The sequence below is a fragment of the Brachyistius frenatus genome, unplaced genomic scaffold (assembly GCF_029030835.1).
Source record: "Brachyistius frenatus isolate BFR_SWC_R1_liver_20210118 unplaced genomic scaffold, ASM2903083v1 Contig_188, whole genome shotgun sequence".
NCBI classification, from domain to species: Eukaryota; Metazoa; Chordata; class Actinopteri; family Embiotocidae; genus Brachyistius; species Brachyistius frenatus.
This window is the reverse complement of record NW_027210787.1, coordinates 336,751-355,636: the sequence shown is the minus strand read 5'-3', so window position 1 is coordinate 355,636 and position 18,886 is coordinate 336,751. Positions and strand designations below refer to the sequence as shown.

The window sequence follows — 18,886 nt, the reverse complement described above, 5'->3', positions numbered from 1 at the left end:
CAGTAATACGCTTGACAAAGAAGGGCGACTGCACACAGTCACCCGCCGCCTCTCCACTTGCTGCTGACGGTCAAGGCTGCTCTGTTTTTTGCTGTCGACGCGGTTGTCGTGTAGCCTTGAACATTCAGTAGCTTTTCTCCGACAGCGACAAGAGAAACAAAACCAAACAGGAACTCAGACAAATAGCTAACAGGAGAGAAAAGTCCCCGTGAGGCGAACAGGCCTGTATGAAAGCGTAAGAACTAATGACAGAACTGATGATGTGTCGCTGCAGATATAAGTTGAATTTCACTGTCTCTCTGCTCAGTTTTCGGTCTTTCTTGGCTAAAATAGAACAAGCCTCACTCCGGCCATAATATAAATGTGTACCTCTAATTATGAAGAAAAAAACAACATCCTGCCTGTCTCTGTTTCTCTGCTTCCAGATGGCAGTGGAGCTGATATACCACGGCTGGAGGGAAGAAGTCGAAGAGCTGTTTGACCTCTTTTCCAAACCTCACTTTAAGGTGAAAAGTATTTCCTTCCTGTAGCTTCACACGTGTGTGTCGACCTAAAGCTTCCCCAGCCCAGAATTTGGTCCAGTCATATCACATAATTTCCACCAAAAGGAAAACACCACTCAGAAAAGGAATAGTTCAACATTTTGCTTTCTTGTTACATATGAAGTTGTTGGCTCAGCTGAGCATAAAGAAGACAGGTGTAACTGGCCTGGCCTGTAGGGTTCTTGTAAAACAGCAACTTGACATGTCACAGTATGGTTTTATAGAAAATGAGACAGTAAGCTGGTATAAAAAAAAGCTTTCCCCCGTGTTTCCAAGAGTCTGTGGTCCATCAGGTAGAAAAATATTGAAGCTCGTTTGTTTCCGGACAAACTATGCTAGCCGTTTCCCTAAACTTCTGGTCCACTTTTTTGGTGCAAGATAGAAAAGAAAGTCAATACACTTTCATATCTATCCTTTCACAGGGACAGTTAGCGTAGCTTAGCATAAAGACTAGGTGCAGGGTAAAACGGATAACTTTGCTCCAAATGCACACAGGTTTGTCAAATTAAACAAACAATGTAACATGTTATTTAGGGTCGTTTATAGGTGCATCTATCTGGATGGCAATCCAAAGACACTATGGTTCACCAACCCCTAGTGACCCTCAGTGGTATTGCAGTTTAATGCCCCTCCGCATTGGCCTCATTTCTTAAAGACCCGGAAGCTACGTCCACTTATATATACAGTCTATAGAGTCTCGTTTAGTCCATTTACTTCCAGACTGCTTTTTCCTTATTTACAGAGAGTTAGATGAGAAAATGTATCCTTCTATCTGTTCTTTATAAAAACAACAGCCAAGGGACATTTAGCTTAGCACAGCATAAAGACTTCCTGAGGGAAACTCAGCTCCAATGCTGTTCAACCACAATATGTTGGTTTTATACTTCACTTTTAAACAAACCAGATATAACATGCCAGCAGGCATATTTCTTTACCATTGGACGGAGCCATGCCAGCTGTTCCCCCCCATTTACAATCTTCATTCTATGTTAATTAACCAGCTTGTTGCTGTAGCTCAACACACAGTTGTATCAATCTTACCTCACTCTTGGCAAAGAAGCAAATGAGTGTATTTCCCAGCATGTTGACCCATTACCTTAAGTGACTGTTCCATGTAATATTCCTACTCACGTTTGTGAAAAGAGTGCACATTTCTTTCACTGAAGCATCATGTAATTGCAATTCTCTTGGACAATTTATCAATCCAGTGCCAATGCCATCACGAGAACTGTAATCTGAGAGGTTAATTTCCATGCAGTCATGCTTCATTTGAGCTAATTCTGAAACTGTTCAGGCGTCTGAAGCTCGCACACATACATCAAAAGGGTTACAACATTGTGTTTCCTACAATTTTACTCTTATGTGAGTCACACAAAGTCACAAACTAATCCAACTGTAAATTTTACTGAAATTGATTTCACCTCATCATTCTGCCAGCTGAGAGGTGCTGACATCTATTAACCACACTGGCACTGAAGCTAATCTACTCCCGAGTTATGTTTATTAGTGTGCACTCATAGAGGCCCACACTACTCAAAAGCATGTTTCCTTATTTCAGATCTGCTGACGGTCGTTTTTTCAGATGCACACACACACACACACACACACACACACACACACACACACACACACACACACACACACACACCCACACCCACCCACACACCTACACACCCACACATACATACAGCATATGGTTTTCCAGTGAACCGCAGAAGTCGTTGCTTTTCTTAATGAGGAGACGAAGCCAGCCACTAACAGGTTTGTTTGAACAGTCCTAATGACCTGTTTGTTCTTGGCCACAGTGCAGGAGCTCACACATACTTATGAGAGACACTGGGTAAAATATCCTGTAAATGAATGTTTGTTTTTTTGAAAACTTGTCTCTGAAAGTGGCCAGAGACACATTGCTCACGCGCTGGCAGCTTGTGAGCAGAGGAGCTGTTGATGGACGCGGGGATAACAAGTAGACTAACTGACAGATGGATTGGCTGATTGTTAAAATTAAGTTGATGAGCAGATGTTTCCCGCTCTTCTCATTCATTTTTATTACAGTAAATTTTCTCTTTCTCCTTTTTTTTTGTGGAAAGTGTACTCAGTGAGAGATTAACGTTTATCCTGAATATTGTTTTTCGGCAAACAAAACTGGGGTTTTCACACTGCCAATGTTAACAGTGTAATGAACTTAAATGAGCCGTCTGAGAATTGATAGTGAGTCATAGATCAATTCACAGCCCTCCACTGGGAAGGGAGTCTTTTCCTAAGACATGATTGCTGCTTGAGCTGAAGCAGGGGACTGCAGGCAGAGGTAGTGTTAGTGACGTGGGGGGTTGCTTTCAGGTGGCCCGCAGACTGGCAGTACCTTCCAAACTAAATCGAATTCGGGACGCTAGCGTCGAAGGTTTGTGACCAAGAAGAGCCTTTGGATTCAGCAATGTATTGAGTGCAAGAAGGCCAGCCGAACTTGTTGGAATTTTTGCACAGCCTTTTACTATAAAGCCACCCTCGATTAATAACCAGGGATGGGTTAAATTTTTGTATCAGTCTCTTCCATTTTTAAACTTCCATTAAGTCATCTTCATCCTGCAGTTGGTTTTAAAAATCGTACTTGCACTGGTGAAACTGTTGGCTGCAGGTCTTCTGCAGTTCTCCACCTATAATGGTGACCCTTAAATCAATAGAGTTGCAGTGATTACACTGGAATTTGTTCAAAGTGCCGAATCTGACAGCAGCTTGACAGCCAACACGTCTATTTCCATTATACATGCAGACCTGTGACATTTTCCGAAAAGTAATTTTTTCTGTGCGATGTCAGATTAATTTGAGGATACTCAGCCCAGTTTACGAACTAAGAATTAAAGGTGACATAACTGAATGCAGATCATCATTTTCACTGCATTTCCTTTTCAGAGCCTCCTGTTTGTCCATGACGCTGTAGCTCAGAGAGACTTTGAGCCCGTTCTGCCACCCATACCCGATGACGTACTGGATGAGGAGGAGGATTCGGTCAAAATTGTCAGTTTGGTCAAAACCAAAGAGCCCCTGGTCAGTATAATTTCCAAAGGTCAAGTTAAAATTGAGCTTTACGGGTCAACTGTAACTATCATCGTAACTGCTCAACTATCATGCCAAAGCGTGTAATATACCCGTCAGTCCACTAGATAATACCGTGTCATTTTCATGAGTGTGAAAAGTAATGCGCCTTAGGTTTAGGCACCAAAAACTAGGTGGTTAAGTTCCAGAAAATATCATGGTTTGGGTTAAATGTGACATATTTATGGTTATGGTTAGGCACCAAAACTACCTGCTTTGGTTTAGAATAAGTAATTTTACGAGAGTAACATTATGTACGTCTTGTAAGTTAGTTAATGTACGTTATGTATGTAAAATATGTTACATTATGTGAGTAACTAGTTACTTAAAAGAGATCCAGGTCTGTTTTCTGTCACCTTGGTCCTGTTTCCATTCCATCCAAACATCCCCAACCTCATTTGAAGTAAAACCTGACATGACCCAGTATCCTCTAAAGGACTGACAGGTGTATAATATGCTTTGTCGAGGAATAAGGTTGTACACAACTAAACAGTAGAGTTACGTTAATTTTCTCATTTAACTCTCAGCAGGAAAGTAAATCAGCAAATTTAATAAAACATCAAATTATTTCTTTAAACACTGTCAACAGATTCGTAACGACTAACACTGTATTAATCCCTAAACAAAGTATATCTTCTATCACTTCCATTGTCTTAACGTACACCTTAGTTTGTCCTGACTGGAAAAACAACTTACTTCCCTCCAAAATACAAAGTACAACTGAACTGCATGTCAGCCTGTTTCTTGTCTGATCTACTCATGTAATTCGCTGAAAGCAAATACAAATGCTTTTAGTTTACGACAACCATGCAACAGGGTAACTGACTGTATGTGCTTAAAAATGTCCAATTTGTCGGGCCACAGTAACTGGCATATTAAGTCAATTCAAAGCAGTAAACATAGCCAAGAGACTGAACTTTTACTCTGGGGACTGAATTTATGTCATGTTGTCGAGCGGCGTGACCACTAAATCCTTGTATGCCAATGTGTAGCAATACGAAAGCCTTTGACAGAAAACATGAGAGGAAACCCAAGCGAAGGTTCTTGCATCAGCCTGGATCACCTTTGCTTCTGGGCTGCAGCTCCTTTCTTCAACCAGGAATTTCCAGAGTCAATTCTTCCACGTCTTTGTTGCCATATATCTACTGTGACGCACTACATTCTTTCAGCATTGTTGCATGCATGTGTGTGTGTGTGTGTGTGTGTGTGTGTGTGTGTGTGTGTGTGTGTGTGTGTGTGTGTGTGGCGTGTAAGCATGTGTATCTACAGTGTACGCACTGCAAAAATCTGCCTTATAATGGAGTCTTTAAAGCCGCTCTGCACATTTAAAGGGATTGGGATAATTTCTTGTCTGTTTCTGATGTAGATCAACTAGTTTCAAGGACTTTAATCATAGTTCATTTTCTTGATGCTACCGGATTCATCTGCCGTATTCCACCTTGTTCCAAGCCCTCGTCGATTATTTCTGGATATTTCCTGGATCAAGTGAAACTGGACAGAAAACCAGTGAGTCTACAAAGACCTACGCCAAAGCCGCAAATCCTAAAAATTTGCTATTTTAATGATTAAAAAAAATAAAATCCGATTTATTTTATTTGCATCTGGATCAAGATCTATAAAATACAGTGATGGATAGAAATGGGGTACACGTGCCAGACTTTTTTTCCATTCAAGTAGGCCCAGTAGTTTATTAGAAAATAACATATATTAAAAAATGCCCTCAAACGCAAAGTTAAAATTCTTTAAAATAAATTCCTGGATACACATCAAAAACATCTGTTTTTGAACCTGTGGCTTTTCCAACAAATTTCTGTGAAATCTGTTGACAGGATTTTGAGATAACCTGTGAAGTAACAAACAAACAAGCAGTGCCAGAAACATAACCCTCGTGGCAGAGATGGGTTTAATCCTTTTAAAGAAAAATATGATTTCAGGGTAAAAATGAGAATAATTTATTTAATGATGAACATTTTTTTGTGCATTTATGGTATTGTATGTAAATGGTTGAGCTTCCAAAAGGCACTTTGGACCAATAATGGAGAGCATACTTTTGTATCGATCCCAAAACGAGATTGGAAGGGGACTGACCTTTTTCTGACATGGTCTCTTTGATCGATCCAGCATGTTCCCGTTTTCCAGACAACAGGGGTTACACCCGAGCATGAGCTGATTGTAGTCGACTGCATATGATGCTCTTTCCATTGCGATTTGCTCCACATCAATAACATCTGTTGAAAATAATGCTGATTTGGATAACCTTTTCCAGCGCTTCGTGTGTTACATGAAGACAGCCGGCTAAATGGTCCCGTCTTGATAGAAAAAGCTCTCACTGGAAATGGAATGCCTCTAAATAAGAAGCTTGTCTGGGCCGTAATAAGATCAACATGTTATTTTTACTCTCCATTGTTTGACCTCTTTGCCTCTCTGCATCTGCTTGTGTTTGTCCATTCATTCACTAATCACCATCCTCAAGGGGGCAACAATTAAGAGAGATCAATCCACGGGAGCTATTGTTGTGGCGAGGATCATGAGAGGAGGTGCAGCTGATAAAAGCGGTGAGCTGATAAACTCTCAATAGTTGTTGTGCCATTGTGAAGGTGCAAGTAAATGTTACAAAGAACAGCACGTAGTACAGATTTCCATATGTATTTCCAACGTTTTGAAGGCCTGATCCATGAAGGAGATGAGCTGAAGGAGGTGAATGGAGTCTCACTGGAGCACACGAAGCCAAAGGAAATCCTTTCCCTCCTGGTTAGTCTCACTTCTGCTGTTCAGCCACACAATTTGTTTCAGTGTCTCCTTCTTGTCTGTTTCTGTTTCCTTCTCTCTTCTTGTTCTAAACATTTTCTGTCCTCTTCTCAAAGGATAAACTTTGATGCTTTGCATATTAGATTGTCAACAAATCAAACAAAAGACTAAAACCAACAACGCATCAATCCGTTTCAGCCATCTTTCAAATTCTCTACCATGTCTGTGGCACAGAGATGATTAAGGATTCAAGTATGTTGGAACAGGTGTGCGGATTCTTGTGCGGATCTCTCAGTGACGTCTGCACACACAAACAACACGCACACAACAAAAGAATAATGATAAAACACAATTAAAAGATGAACAACCTGGAATCAGTTAGTGGTTGGTTTTGATTCTTTTCATGGGATTTGCTGCTACTAGTTGGCCGACTATTTCAGTCAACATCCTCTTCTGCTACCTGTGTGTTGCTGTTTCACACTCCCTGTTGCAATGGAAAACAACAACAACAACAACAACCTCTGAGCTTGCAACCTACACTCTAAAAAAGGCAATTTTTGGCAAGGATTTGAATCATCCAATAACGCAGGCCTGCTCTGTTTTTTTTCCAGTCTTTTGCAGGGTTTTAGTCATTTAAGGCCACGGCTTGTGTGTGCAAATGTTTTACTAAAAAATGTTCAACCTATTGATTGTAGATAAAAATGGATTTAGTTACTTGCTACTCCCCAGCTCGTCCAAATGTGGTGGTGGTGACGGCCAAACCAAGCCAATGGGTGACGTCACGACGGTTCGCACCTAACACTATTTCGCACGGGCGCCCTTGTTGCATCCTGGACTGAAAGCCAGTCAAGAAGATTGTGATTGGTTTAAAGCCTGTAGCAGAATGTTATATGGGTGCAGGCAGACCATTCTCCAGCGCTGGCACAATGTGCTGGAGAATGGTCTGACTATGTAATGAAATGGAAATTGTATCAACCTTCTCATCTCTCAACTCCCCATGAGATTGCAATTAAATATATTTGCCAAAACATCAAACTGTTTCTTTAATGTCTGTTTCTGTGCAGGCTCGTTCTCATGGTGAAATTAAATTCAAAATTATTCCTGCATTCTCCAAGGAGGAAATGTCATCAAATCAGAAAAAGGTACGGTAAATATTAACTGTCACATGTGTTTGCATGCTTTGTGCTTTTTTGACGTTAGCATGCAATGTGATTGCACGGAGAGACAAAGAGATTAAATCAGTGATATCTTGTGTGTTTGGTTATATTTTGTGTTTTTGCCACAGTGCTGTCTGCCGCAGTTCAATTCTCAAGTCAAGGAAAAGACACCGACTAACTTCATTACAGTTTACCGCTTTTTGTCATTTAAGAACTTGAACTGCATCAAATCAACGTAACATGAACACGCATCTGTACTGTACACCTGATGTGGAAAATTTCAAGCTGCGCAATCTTTTGTTTAGAAAGAATTATAGGCTGCCGCCACATACATGGAGTGGCTGTCCAAGCTGGAAATTGTTAGAGCACTGAGCATTTGCAACGGATTAAGACAAATTATTTTCAGTGATTGTGGTCGTTTCTCAAAAACGACACCAACATATGTGAAGAAAAAACAGACAAAAATGTGTCCGTTGCCAGGATACTGAAGTTTGTGAAGCTGCAGTGCAAAAATTTTGTATTTTCCATTATGTTGTCATCACTTTGAAGGCTAAAAATTATGATTGGTTTCTTTCCTCAGCTGTTTGTGCGGGCTCTGTTTGACTATGATCCCAATGAGGATCCCACCGTCCCATGCAAGGATGCTGCGGCGGCCTTTAAAAGGGGTGACGTCCTCCAGATAGTCAACGCGGAAGACAACACCTGGTGGCAGGCATGTCACCTCGGGGATGGCAGCAGTCGAGCCGGGCTCATCCCCTCGCAGCAGCTGCACGAAAGGTGGCCTTTTTGCGCTTTCAAGGTGCTCACTTTAACCACAAAACATGTTTACTGATTTGATTCTGCCTTCCTTTATGTGGCTTTCAACAGAAGAGTTGCACTACAACGACCCAAAGCTCTGTTCCGGCCTCGCCGAGTCAAACCAGCAGGTGATGAGCCAGCGTTGTCTATAAACTTACCACACCTGAAAAGCATAAAACATTTTCCAGTAAATATATTAGACCTTTAGTGGTGGGCAGAGAGGTGATAGGGCGCGTATGAAGGTTACGGTAAAGGTCAAGGTCAAGGGTGAGCTCGGCCGCCCTCCTCTTTTACTAACGTTTCGTGTTTTTCCTCACATGCTCCACAGATGCGAGGGAAGGTACTGTCAGTTTGCATTTGCTTTAAAAAAAAAAAAAAAACTCGTCTACAGTGTAATTGCCATGATATAATGCAGGTGTATATTTTAAGTTTCGGTTTGGGGTTTTAAAACCTTTATGGAGTTGAATTGTCCAAAGATAATAGTCGTGTAATGTTCACTGCGTCATATTTCCAAATTGAGAGGAGTCTGTGAATCCAGTTGGTTTTTAAGTATCTAATATTTGCACTGGCCTTCCACAATGTGCTTTAATTTCTCATTGCAATCAATTAAAAAAAAAAAGTAAGGTAGTTATTAATGCTTCTAAATTGTGGATATCATTTCTAAATGAAACTATTATTAGTTTTAAAGTAAAATATTAGGACACGTGGGTCAGGACATATGCTAATACTTTGAGTATGAAATTTGAGAACAACACATGTCATCCCCTGCTGGTTTCCATCCATGATTTCCTCACTCTTTCCTCCACTCTCTTCCTGTTTTTCCAGGCACGGAGGATGTAGACTACGGAGCTATAACCGGGATCCACATTGGTGAGATGTTTCACTTGTCGCGCTCAGAATCTACACTGACACTGGGAAAGGGAGCGGTGAGATACAAGCTCATACAACTCAGAGCAATTGAACATGACAGCGCACAACAATCGGTATAAAAACATTGATGGAGAAAAAACAGCAAGAAAAGGAGACCTTGGTTGTATTTACAGTAAAAAAAAACAGTTTGTATGATGATGTAGTTCTGTGGTTTAGAGATTTAGTGGGGAGGACTAGAACAGCAAACGTGGTTTTAGCCGTCCCATTTATCCCATTTGTCTTGATCTGGTGGATTGGAGATGATGTGCCGTGTGTGTACTTGCGTGTGTGCATGCGAGCAGTGCAGGATGTTCATGTGGGGGCGTGTACTTGTGGCTGATTGTAAAAAGGCTACAAGGCAAGGTAATTACAGATGTTGCAGTCTATCAGTTCTGAGAGTCATGTGCATTTAATAATCTGCATTTCATTTTATCTCGGGCCAGGTTCCACCTGAGGACATGGTTCAGACTCTGAGTTTCCTCCTTGTCTGGCACTGAAACCCTTATTGATGCTGCACAATGAAAGGACTGCGTATAAAGTAAAAGAGAATCGACGTGGTGGGGTTTTATTTGTAGATACCAAGCAGCAACCAGCAGTGACGTCACCCATTGGTTTGTGATCCGGCGCGCTGAAGCCTCGAGTTCAGATTTTGGCCGGCACCATTTTGCTAATCCCGAGTGGTTTGGAAATGGATAGTTGGAAATGGATAGCGACCATGTTTGGACCAGCTGGGGGGGAGCGAGCAGGGGGTCAGAATCGATCTGATTAGAAACCCGGTGACACTACGTGCCCGCCCACTGATAGCCACAACCTGACTGCACCACATACCTGTCAATCAAACAGACCCAAAAACCCGCCTTTTTGAGGCTTATTTTCTAATTAATGACAGGATTATTTTCAGATGGACCAGAAAATAGATAAGAAGTAGTGATTTAGCAAAACGAGATAACTCATGAAGAAATTTTATTGACTGAAAATGTTATGAGACAAGTTAAATGGGAGTCTATGGAATCTCTAGCTGCACTCGGTGACATTACAGTTTAAGGCGCTTACGCATTAATTCAATTCAATTCAATTTTATTTATATAGCGCCAAATTACAACAGAGGTTATTTCATGGCACTTAACACATTAAACTCTTTACAGAAGAACTTTACAACATTATACATAGAAACCCAACAATTCAACAATTCCCACATAAACTAGGAGGGGAAAAAAAAATCTCCTCTTTAAGGGAGAAAAAGCTCCAACAGAGGGAAGGAAAAACTCCCTCTGAACAGGAAGAAACCTCCGACAGAACCAGGCTCAGAGGTGGTCGGAGCCATCTGCCTCGACCGGTTGGGGTGAGAGGAGAGCAGAGAGAGAAAAGGACAGCATAGAGATACAAGAGAAGAACATTAGCCTCATTTTTCAGACCCGGAAGCTTTGTCTACTTTTATATACAGTCAATAGATACACATAGAAAGCTGGTAAAAAAAAAAAAAAAAGGAAGAACAGGCTTGTCCTTCGCTGGTGTTATTTTGTTTTTGTCAGTTCTTTAAATGATTAGTTTGATACTACGGGCAATACTTTCATTTGTGTTGTAGTGGAGAATCATGCTGTATAAGAAGTTAGATTGATGATAGATCCGTCCAGCACGTCTGGGAACTTTGGCTTCCATCACGACCCCGCCGCCTTTTAGGGGAAAACAAGTGACCCTTGCCATGAATCAAGACAGAGGTAGAACCCCACTCAGTGTCCAGAGGTGTCCAACGTGGACATCTACTTTACTTCACTGAGTCTGCAGGTGAGCAAATGACCAGTGAAATATTTTATTTTCAGTCCTGCTCTACATATAGTATTATAGCTAACATTAGCACTGTACGAGCTACATTATAACCAACAGCGTCCTCCTTATAGCTTGGCGCTAGCCCCACCATGACCCTGTTTAGGATAGACAATGAATGGATGGATACATTTGCTTAAACCTTAACTAGTTTTTGCTACTTAAACCTTACTGACTCCACGTCAAACAGCTCCTCAGACACCAGCTGGCGTTGACAAAATGGCAGTTTCTGTAACCATTGGAGTGAGAATGGTTGGTCCAGCTCATGACAGTTTGTGTGTTAGCCTTCACTGTCATATCTCTCCAGTCACTCTTACTTCATACTGCCCAGTAAAGCAGAAATATCTTGTATTGTTTCCAAAAAATGTACGGCTGAGAGCATTTTCAGTCACAGATGAGATGTTCACTGCCAGAATTACTTAAGAGTGACAGCTACAAGATGGTTTCCTCTCGACCTTATTTGATTCTGGGAAATAAGATTTCTCTTTTGCTGTATAACCTTCACATTTCACTGAGTGATCTCATCAGTTTGAATCCTATGTCAACAAAAGTTAGAAATCTCTACTCCACAGTGGCGTGTTTCTCAGAGTGAAGCCCAGAGAGGAAATGGATAGATGTGCTTACAAAGTGAAATTATGGCTGACGTCAAAGAAAGCCTGGCACCATCACTTAGCAGCAGTTAACATCATGAAAAAAAGTGATCCTGCCAAGCCAGGCCAGACCACAGTCGCATGGCAGAAGCTGGATGTCAGACAGGATGCCAGCGATGCGTGACCGACTGAGTTGTTGTCTCCTGATGGAGACGTGTGCTGTCCAGGATAATGCTTGACACCGAAGTTTGGGAGGCGGCGTTGATGGTTTGTTGGTGCACTCTTGTCATCTGCCTCAAATTCCATCTGTAGCTCTCCCTTCTGTCACTGTTAAAACGAGATCTACTGGTTTTCCCATTTAATCAAGTGATGTACAAGTGGTGCACCAACTGACCAACGATAAATGGATGGTTGAATCATGCAAGTAGATTAAGACTTTAACAAATCAGGCTCTACACACCTGTGGTACTTATTAATGTGTGAATACAAGCCAATTCTCAAAAAATGTGTTCAAAATAAAGTAAGATTAACTTAAAATAGCCCAACTACAGCTTGAAAAAGGGAAAAAAGTATTGCCTGCTTTTAGGATTCGTGCAGGGAAAAATTCCTTTACTTTCTGTCTGCCCAGCTTAGTTTGAACAACATGAATATGGCTTCTTTAAGCTCCACGAATCAGTATTTCTACATTAACGATGGATTAAATGACCACGTATAGTGTAAAATGGGACCCTTGGGGTGATGACCCCAGAGTGTTTTAGCAGAAAAATTCCAAGTAGCTCTAAAATAAAACATTTTATCCCTTTTACGCTCTTTGTTTTGGTTTTACAAATCACAGCTTTACTGTTTTTCTCCAGGCTCACCGCTCTCATGAGCCTACAAAGAGCATCAGCCAAAAAGCTGTAAAATCCCTCAGTGTGCTGCCGGTCCAACATCAAATTGCAGACAGACAAAATTAGCTACTAGAGGGGGAACTGAGCGGAGCATTTAGCAGCTACGTTTAGCAGACATTTCCCTCGAGAATTGATGGCGACTAAGAGTAGAGAAAAGAGGAGAGTGAATGATACTCTTCCATTTGCGAGATGCTCTGTATCTGCTTGAATAAATTAGAGGAAGATTGTTTTGCTATCACATTCACCATATTCATAACTCTACATACCAGATGCTGTGTTGCACTACCTTCCAGCGGTCCAATAAATGCATAAATATCATCATGCTGTGTTTTCAGTGGCACGACTGGCACGTCAAAGGCCCCTCTGTCTTTTTCCCAGCTGGTTTAAGACAGAGTTTCCGACTTGGCAGAAAGAGCAGCTGGGCCAGAGAAGCTGCCCGGTTCAGGAGGTGGAGCGCCGGAGTGCACGGCTCCATCCGTCCACCTACCTACACCGAGGTGATGCCCTACCACAGAGACCCACAGGACCGACACCGTCTGGTCGTCCTGGTTGGTATGTATGAGCTAAGAATAAAGCGACATAAGGAAACAGGCGGAAAAGAATGAGAAAAAAAAACTTGAAAAAGTGGTTGTGTGTTAATAAATAACAAAGTAGTGTGAAGTACTGTCTGCATACAAGTATATAATATTGTTGTAGCGCTTATGGCAGGGTAGTAATGTGGTAATATTCACTGCATTGTGGTGCTGTGGTTACTTGATTTCTGGTTAATATCATCCCGCTGCTTTTTATTTTTTGCCTACACAGAAATTTGCAATACCGTGATCCCATTTAGTTGAGAGGCAGCATTATCGAAGCTGTTGTTGATCAAAAGAAAAAGTAATGCATTGATGAAGATTTATGTTCCCACTCTTGAGTGCAAAGAACAATCCTTTCCCATCAGAACCACGTAAACACTGTCAGAAAGCTCCCGGTCAGAATATATTGTGTTCTCTTATGTTACCCAGCAGCCCACCCCAGATCCACTTCTCTGCCAATCCTCCAAGTCTGCTCTATGTATTTTTTGAGCTCTATCTCTCCCCGGGGAATTTTACATCGAGCCCCAACTGAAGGTCTTTTTAATTTTAGATTGCGACAGGTCATGTGTGACTGAGGGAAATAGAGGGGAGGCAAGAAGGAAGAGGAGGGAAAGCAAATTGAGAGTTAAAGGCGGAGAGGCGAGAAACCCAAAGAACTGAAGAGGTGAAAAAAACTAAAGCAGATAGAGAAGAGATAAATGAATGTATTGTGCATTGGTTTTGTGAATAAGATCCCTCATAATGTCAGCCAAGTGCTCCATCATCAAACTGGAACAGTTAAGACAGCTTGGATTTAGATTTGGCCCTCTTTAATTGAGTTGGAGCGTACCCCGACTCTGGCTTACGTTTTACTGTCTGCTGCGAAGGCTCTTCATTGACCGGAGGTCATCATTAAGAATATATAGCTTATTGGCAATGGAAGTTATGGACAGGAAAAACAAAACCTGGATCACTAAACCAGGACCAGCTGGATAATGTTTGACCAGGTTGGAGATATAACCTTTCTGTTTGAATGAAACAATAGAGCGTTATGCCCCAGGAAAGTTGGTGAAAGTGGCTGCCAGTCGCTTTAAGCCCTACAGATCGTGTAACTCTCTAAAGAAAAAAGAAAAAGGTCAGAAGAAAGTCTCCACAGAGGCTGATGATGCTCTTCTCCAGTTCTGTGGCGCAGCTGTGGAACACATCAGCAGTGTAAGAGTGGAGAGTCCATAAACCTGATATTTTGTAATGTATCGAGCTCATGCGACGCAGTGATGGAAAAGGCAGGTATGTCAGGAATCCTACTTTCAGACAGCGCTCCATTAGAGTCTGATGCAATCTGGGGCTGCAGAAACCTGCACCAGAAGAAAATCCCAGATGCTACTCTGTGTGTGTGTGTGTGTGTGTGTGTGTGTGTGTGTGTGTGTGTGTGTGTGTGTGTGTGTGTGTGTGTGTGTGTGTGTGTATGTGCCTCATCCTGTCCATCCTACACTATAATGTCACCGATACTGTGTGCCTTTGCAGATGTCACATTTTGATGCGATGCTATGTATTTTCCAGAGGGTATAAGAGCATTAAACGTTCGATAGACCAATGCAGACAGACGCTGGTTGGAGAATCATTCTCAGAGTGAAATCTGAATGAAATCAGAGCTCTGTCTGTCTGACTTTCTCTCACTCTCCTCCTTCTCCTTCGCTGATGATAAAGACAGATGTGTCATTTGATGTCAGGCTTGTCTTTGAGGAAAACATTAGTCCGCAGCGATACTGGGAATGAATACCCACACTCTGAACACAGTGTTTTGATCTCCGTCTCGAGGGCCCAGCGGCGTTGGCGTTAATGAACTGAAGAGGAGGCTGCTGATCTCCGACCCCGACCGCTATGGCGTCACTGTACCGTGTAAGACAGACATATTCGAGTTTCATAACTGTCATCTTTACCTCCCGCACGTTAAAACGTTCTTTTGTCGTTTTCTTTTACCGCCTCCTTCCCATCATCCTCTCTTTCAGACACCACACGAGAGAAGAGAAGGCAGGAAAATGAAGGCGTGGATTATCATTTTGTATCAGTTCACATGTTTGAGGAGCACATCCTGACTCAGAGGTACAGTACTGTCTAAGCAGGTGTTCCCTGGTCTTAAGAACAGTCTCACTTATGTTTTGTTCGCTCATTCCTCGTCCACCTTTCTTACTGTTGTCTGACAACCATTTTATGCTGCCTTACTCTTTTTTTTTTTTTTACCACATTTTCCCATCTGTTTCTGCCTCCAGGTTTATAGAATTTGGGAGTTATAAAGGTCACTACTATGGAATAAGTCTGGACTCTGTGCACAGTGTGATGGCTGAAGGCAAAGTGTGCCTGCTGGATATACACCCCAGTGTAAGCATTATGTCATCATAAAAGATCATTACATTCATGTTTTCAAAGGTTTAAGACATCAGTGCTTCATTCAAACACCAAAAAAAATTCAATTCTGATCAATTGCTTTTTAAGAAATAAACATATGTCGTTTTTTTTTTTTTTTTTAATGTATCATTTGACCAATTGATGTTGAAATAAGTTTTAGTTTTTGGTTCAGTTATCTTGGGAAGTCAATGAAGGATCACACAATTTTTTTGTTGTTATCTGTGCTGATGAGGATTAGATGAACCTCCACCTGCGTTAAGCTGATAACTCAATATGTATCAGAAGAAGCATATAACTGTCTACACTCCCCAGGTCAGCATTGGTACATGAGGGGAGTCCAACATTGAGGAAAAGGGGCATAAAATGTAAACTAAAGACATGATTAAAATCGGATTTCTCCTGCAAGCTGTTTATCAGGTGCACATATTTGCCTGGACATCATTGATGCCAACGCAGTATAACGCCAAAGAGTGTAATACACCTGTCAGTCCACTAAAGAATACCATGTCAGTGTTTTTCCCCGCCTGGGCGTGAAAAGTAAGGTGCCTTTAGTCAGGAGTCCCAAATTCATTTTGTGAAGAATTGGGTCTGGTCATAATTCATAGGGAATCATTCCCAGTCATTGCATCCTACGTTACGTAGACCTCAGGTGAATTCAAAACTATTGGAGCACCCTTTAACCAATCGGCATTGACCACCATATGCCCCAAAACCATAGACTTTTTAAACATTGTAAAAAGGCTGAAATTCTACGACTTGTAACTACATCCAGAAAAAAATGCTTTACTTTAACTTCGTCACACCCCACTGGTCGCTGATTGGTCCGCCCTTCAGAGTAGCCTTGCAAGCGGTAATGTGAACAGGGTTTCCAGACTGTAATCACAGACGTAAACTGAAGCTGTGAGCAATCGTCTAGCAGAGCCAGGCCAAGGTGCCTTTGGTTTAGGCATCTAAAATCACGCGGTTAGGTTGAGGAAAAGATCATGATTTGGGTTAAAATGAGTAATTGTGCATAAGTAACATTATGTATGTGACAAATGTTATTTAATGTGTGTTGCGTAAGTAACAAATTTAAAAGAACTCCATGTAAACACCATTCTCCCAGCTGAAAGACCAGTGATTGTTCCATCCAACCACGCTCAGTACCCTCTAGTGGACGGACAGGTGTATTACACTCTTTGCGTGAAACCAGGCTGTATATATAGCCAAAGTGATATAAAAAAAATAAATTAAAAAAAAAATCCTCTTTAAATGATCAGTCTTCTACACACGAGTCATTTCCAACATTTAGATTTACTCAACCGTATATTTACTAGATCTTACAAGTTATGACCACACACGCTGGTAGCTTTACACCATGCATCGGAGCAGGAAATAATTATGTTTTTCCAGTATGATAAAGACTGATTGAACCAGTGGCCCAGTCTTGCAGACATCTTGTGTACATTGTTTAGATAGCTTTTAACCTGCCTCCATCGAACCTCCTCCTCCTCTGTTTCTGCCACTACAGAAAATAAAGCATGTGTACACATCTGAATTCAAACCACGCGTGGTGTTTGTGAAACCCCCTCGCATCGAGGAGCTACGCCTCACCAGACGGAGAGCTAAATTCATCTGCAATGAGGAGGAAGCTAACCCAGTCAGGATCTTTTCAGTAAGAAGAAAGAAAAAAACAAAACTTCAACATAAACACACAAAACACATTCCACCTGGTGCACGTGAGAGGTCAGGTGCTTATGCCATGTCTTGTAACATGCAGGGCGGTGTGAGGTCAAACACCTTGGCCTCAATACTCGCACGTAACCCCTCAGACATGCACACAACTAAACTCCCTTACTCGTGCACACGGCTTGCTGTACACATGGCCGACCCTGTGGCATTTAAGAGACATTTAAGAGACAGGGAGAGTTACAAGGCTGCTTGGTGGGTGGCTTCTTGTTTCATAACTTAAACGTAGGTAAGCACATTTTGCCCTGAGGACGAAGGGTTACATCTCGTGTGTGTGTGTGATGTTTTGGAAAAAATGATTGAGTCAGTGGCGGTTCACATTTTATCTTCTGCTGGGTTTGTGTTCACTTCAAAATAAGAGGCCGTATGTTCGGTGGTACACGTGTTTGCTGCAGGACAGAAAGGTGCTTGGTAATGCCCATCTGGCTTCACAGTCACCGTTCGACTCCGGTCGCCCGGGTTGCCCTTGTTAAACCCACAAGGTCACACACCTGTGCTGCAGCGTGGCTTTGGTAGTGCCAAGCACCGCGGCCCTTAAAGACTTCAGTGCCGGGCTTTCAACTTGTGCCACAGCCTGGTGTGAAGAGGCCTCTCAGCATGTAACGAGTTGTTACGCCTTGGTCCGTAGAGCTGAATGGTTCTGGTTCCGTTTCCTATTATGTTACAGTATTTGCAGATTATTGCAAAATAACCTCTTGGAAGGTGTTTTAGTTGCCACCTGGCCAGACTTTAGCTAATTTGTTAGCATCAAATCAACAGTATTTATCAATCAGAGAATAGGAAGCCTGAAAAACCATCAACTTTCTTTTTTTGTGTGATGGCCAACAACAACACAGCAGATTTAGCAAGTTTTTGTAACTTTGAGCCCCATGGTTCTCTAAGTTCAATAAAACAACAATAACCGATTTGAACTAAAATATTTGTAATATGCAGCATGCTTTTTATCAAAGAAAGTCATTACGTATGACTCTATCAGGTCAGTAGGTAAAAAAAAAAATCAACTTCACTTGCAATTTTACCGCAAAAAGTTAACTCAAATTCTATTACACTTTTTGAGAAAATCCGCCGCAAAATCAAACATTTTTCATCGTAACAATGCAAAAAAAAAACCTGTAAGATCCTGGAGGGACTGAACTGTATTTTTGCTTTCTTGGTCCACAGGAGGAGGATTTTGAGGACATGATAGACTTGGCTGAGACCATGGAGAGCCAGTACGGTCACCTGTTTGACAAGGTGATTGTTAACGGAGATATCGCCGAAACCTTTCGAGAGCTGAGGGCAGACCTTGAGAAGATTGAGGAGGCCGACGTCCAGTGGGTTCCTGCAGGGTGGACCTCCCCGACAAAAGATCGGAGAAGCTGCGGCCACTTGACGGGCTGGATTTGAACTACGATCACTTATTCAGACGTCAAACATTTTAAGTCACAGGACAAAAAGAAACAAAAAATACACACATTAACTGTATGTAATATATAGAGTTAGAATTCATCTTGAGCCTTGAATTTCTGTCATATTTTTAATATTTTCAAACGTGTAATCAAGGTCTGTGATTGCTAAAGTTTTCCATAGTGTTCCTTAGTGTGTATCCGATTAGGCAGAATCCATTTCGCTCTGTCTTCCTCTCTCCATCTGTCTCCAGGCCAGTTT

At 41.7% G+C, this 18,886-nt stretch overlaps 1 protein-coding gene across 1 annotated transcript; it reads left to right on the top strand.

The window, feature by feature from the left end:
• Positions 1-2,524: 2,524 nt before the first annotated feature.
• LOC138632559 (MAGUK p55 subfamily member 7-like) lies at positions 2,525-18,660 on the top strand. The gene is made up of 15 exons (XM_069718209.1): positions 2,525-2,596; positions 3,453-3,587; positions 6,109-6,190; positions 6,301-6,386; positions 7,448-7,525; positions 8,121-8,317; positions 8,408-8,466; positions 8,667-8,685; positions 9,153-9,208; positions 12,930-13,103; positions 14,924-15,004; positions 15,115-15,208; positions 15,376-15,484; positions 17,022-17,165; positions 18,401-18,660. The coding sequence occupies exons 1-15, from the start codon at positions 2,525-2,527 to the stop codon at positions 18,623-18,625; spliced, it is 1,611 nt and encodes a 536-aa protein (XP_069574310.1). The 3' UTR covers positions 18,626-18,660.
• Positions 18,661-18,886: the final 226 nt, after the last annotated feature.

What these genes read in the sequence shown, in the direction of transcription:
- LOC138632559 (XM_069718209.1), top strand. Translation starts at nt 2,525, where the DNA reads ATGGATTGGCTGATTGTTAAAATTAAGTTGATGAGCAGATGTTTCCCG. An exon ending in TCTCATTCATTTTTATTACA is followed by an intron (nt 2,597 to 3,452) that starts GTAAATTTTCTC and finishes TTTCCTTTTCAG; the next exon opens with AGCCTCCTGTTTGTCCATGA. An exon ending in AGGAAATCCTTTCCCTCCTG is followed by an intron (nt 6,387 to 7,447) that starts GTTAGTCTCACT and finishes GTTTCTGTGCAG; the next exon opens with GCTCGTTCTCATGGTGAAAT.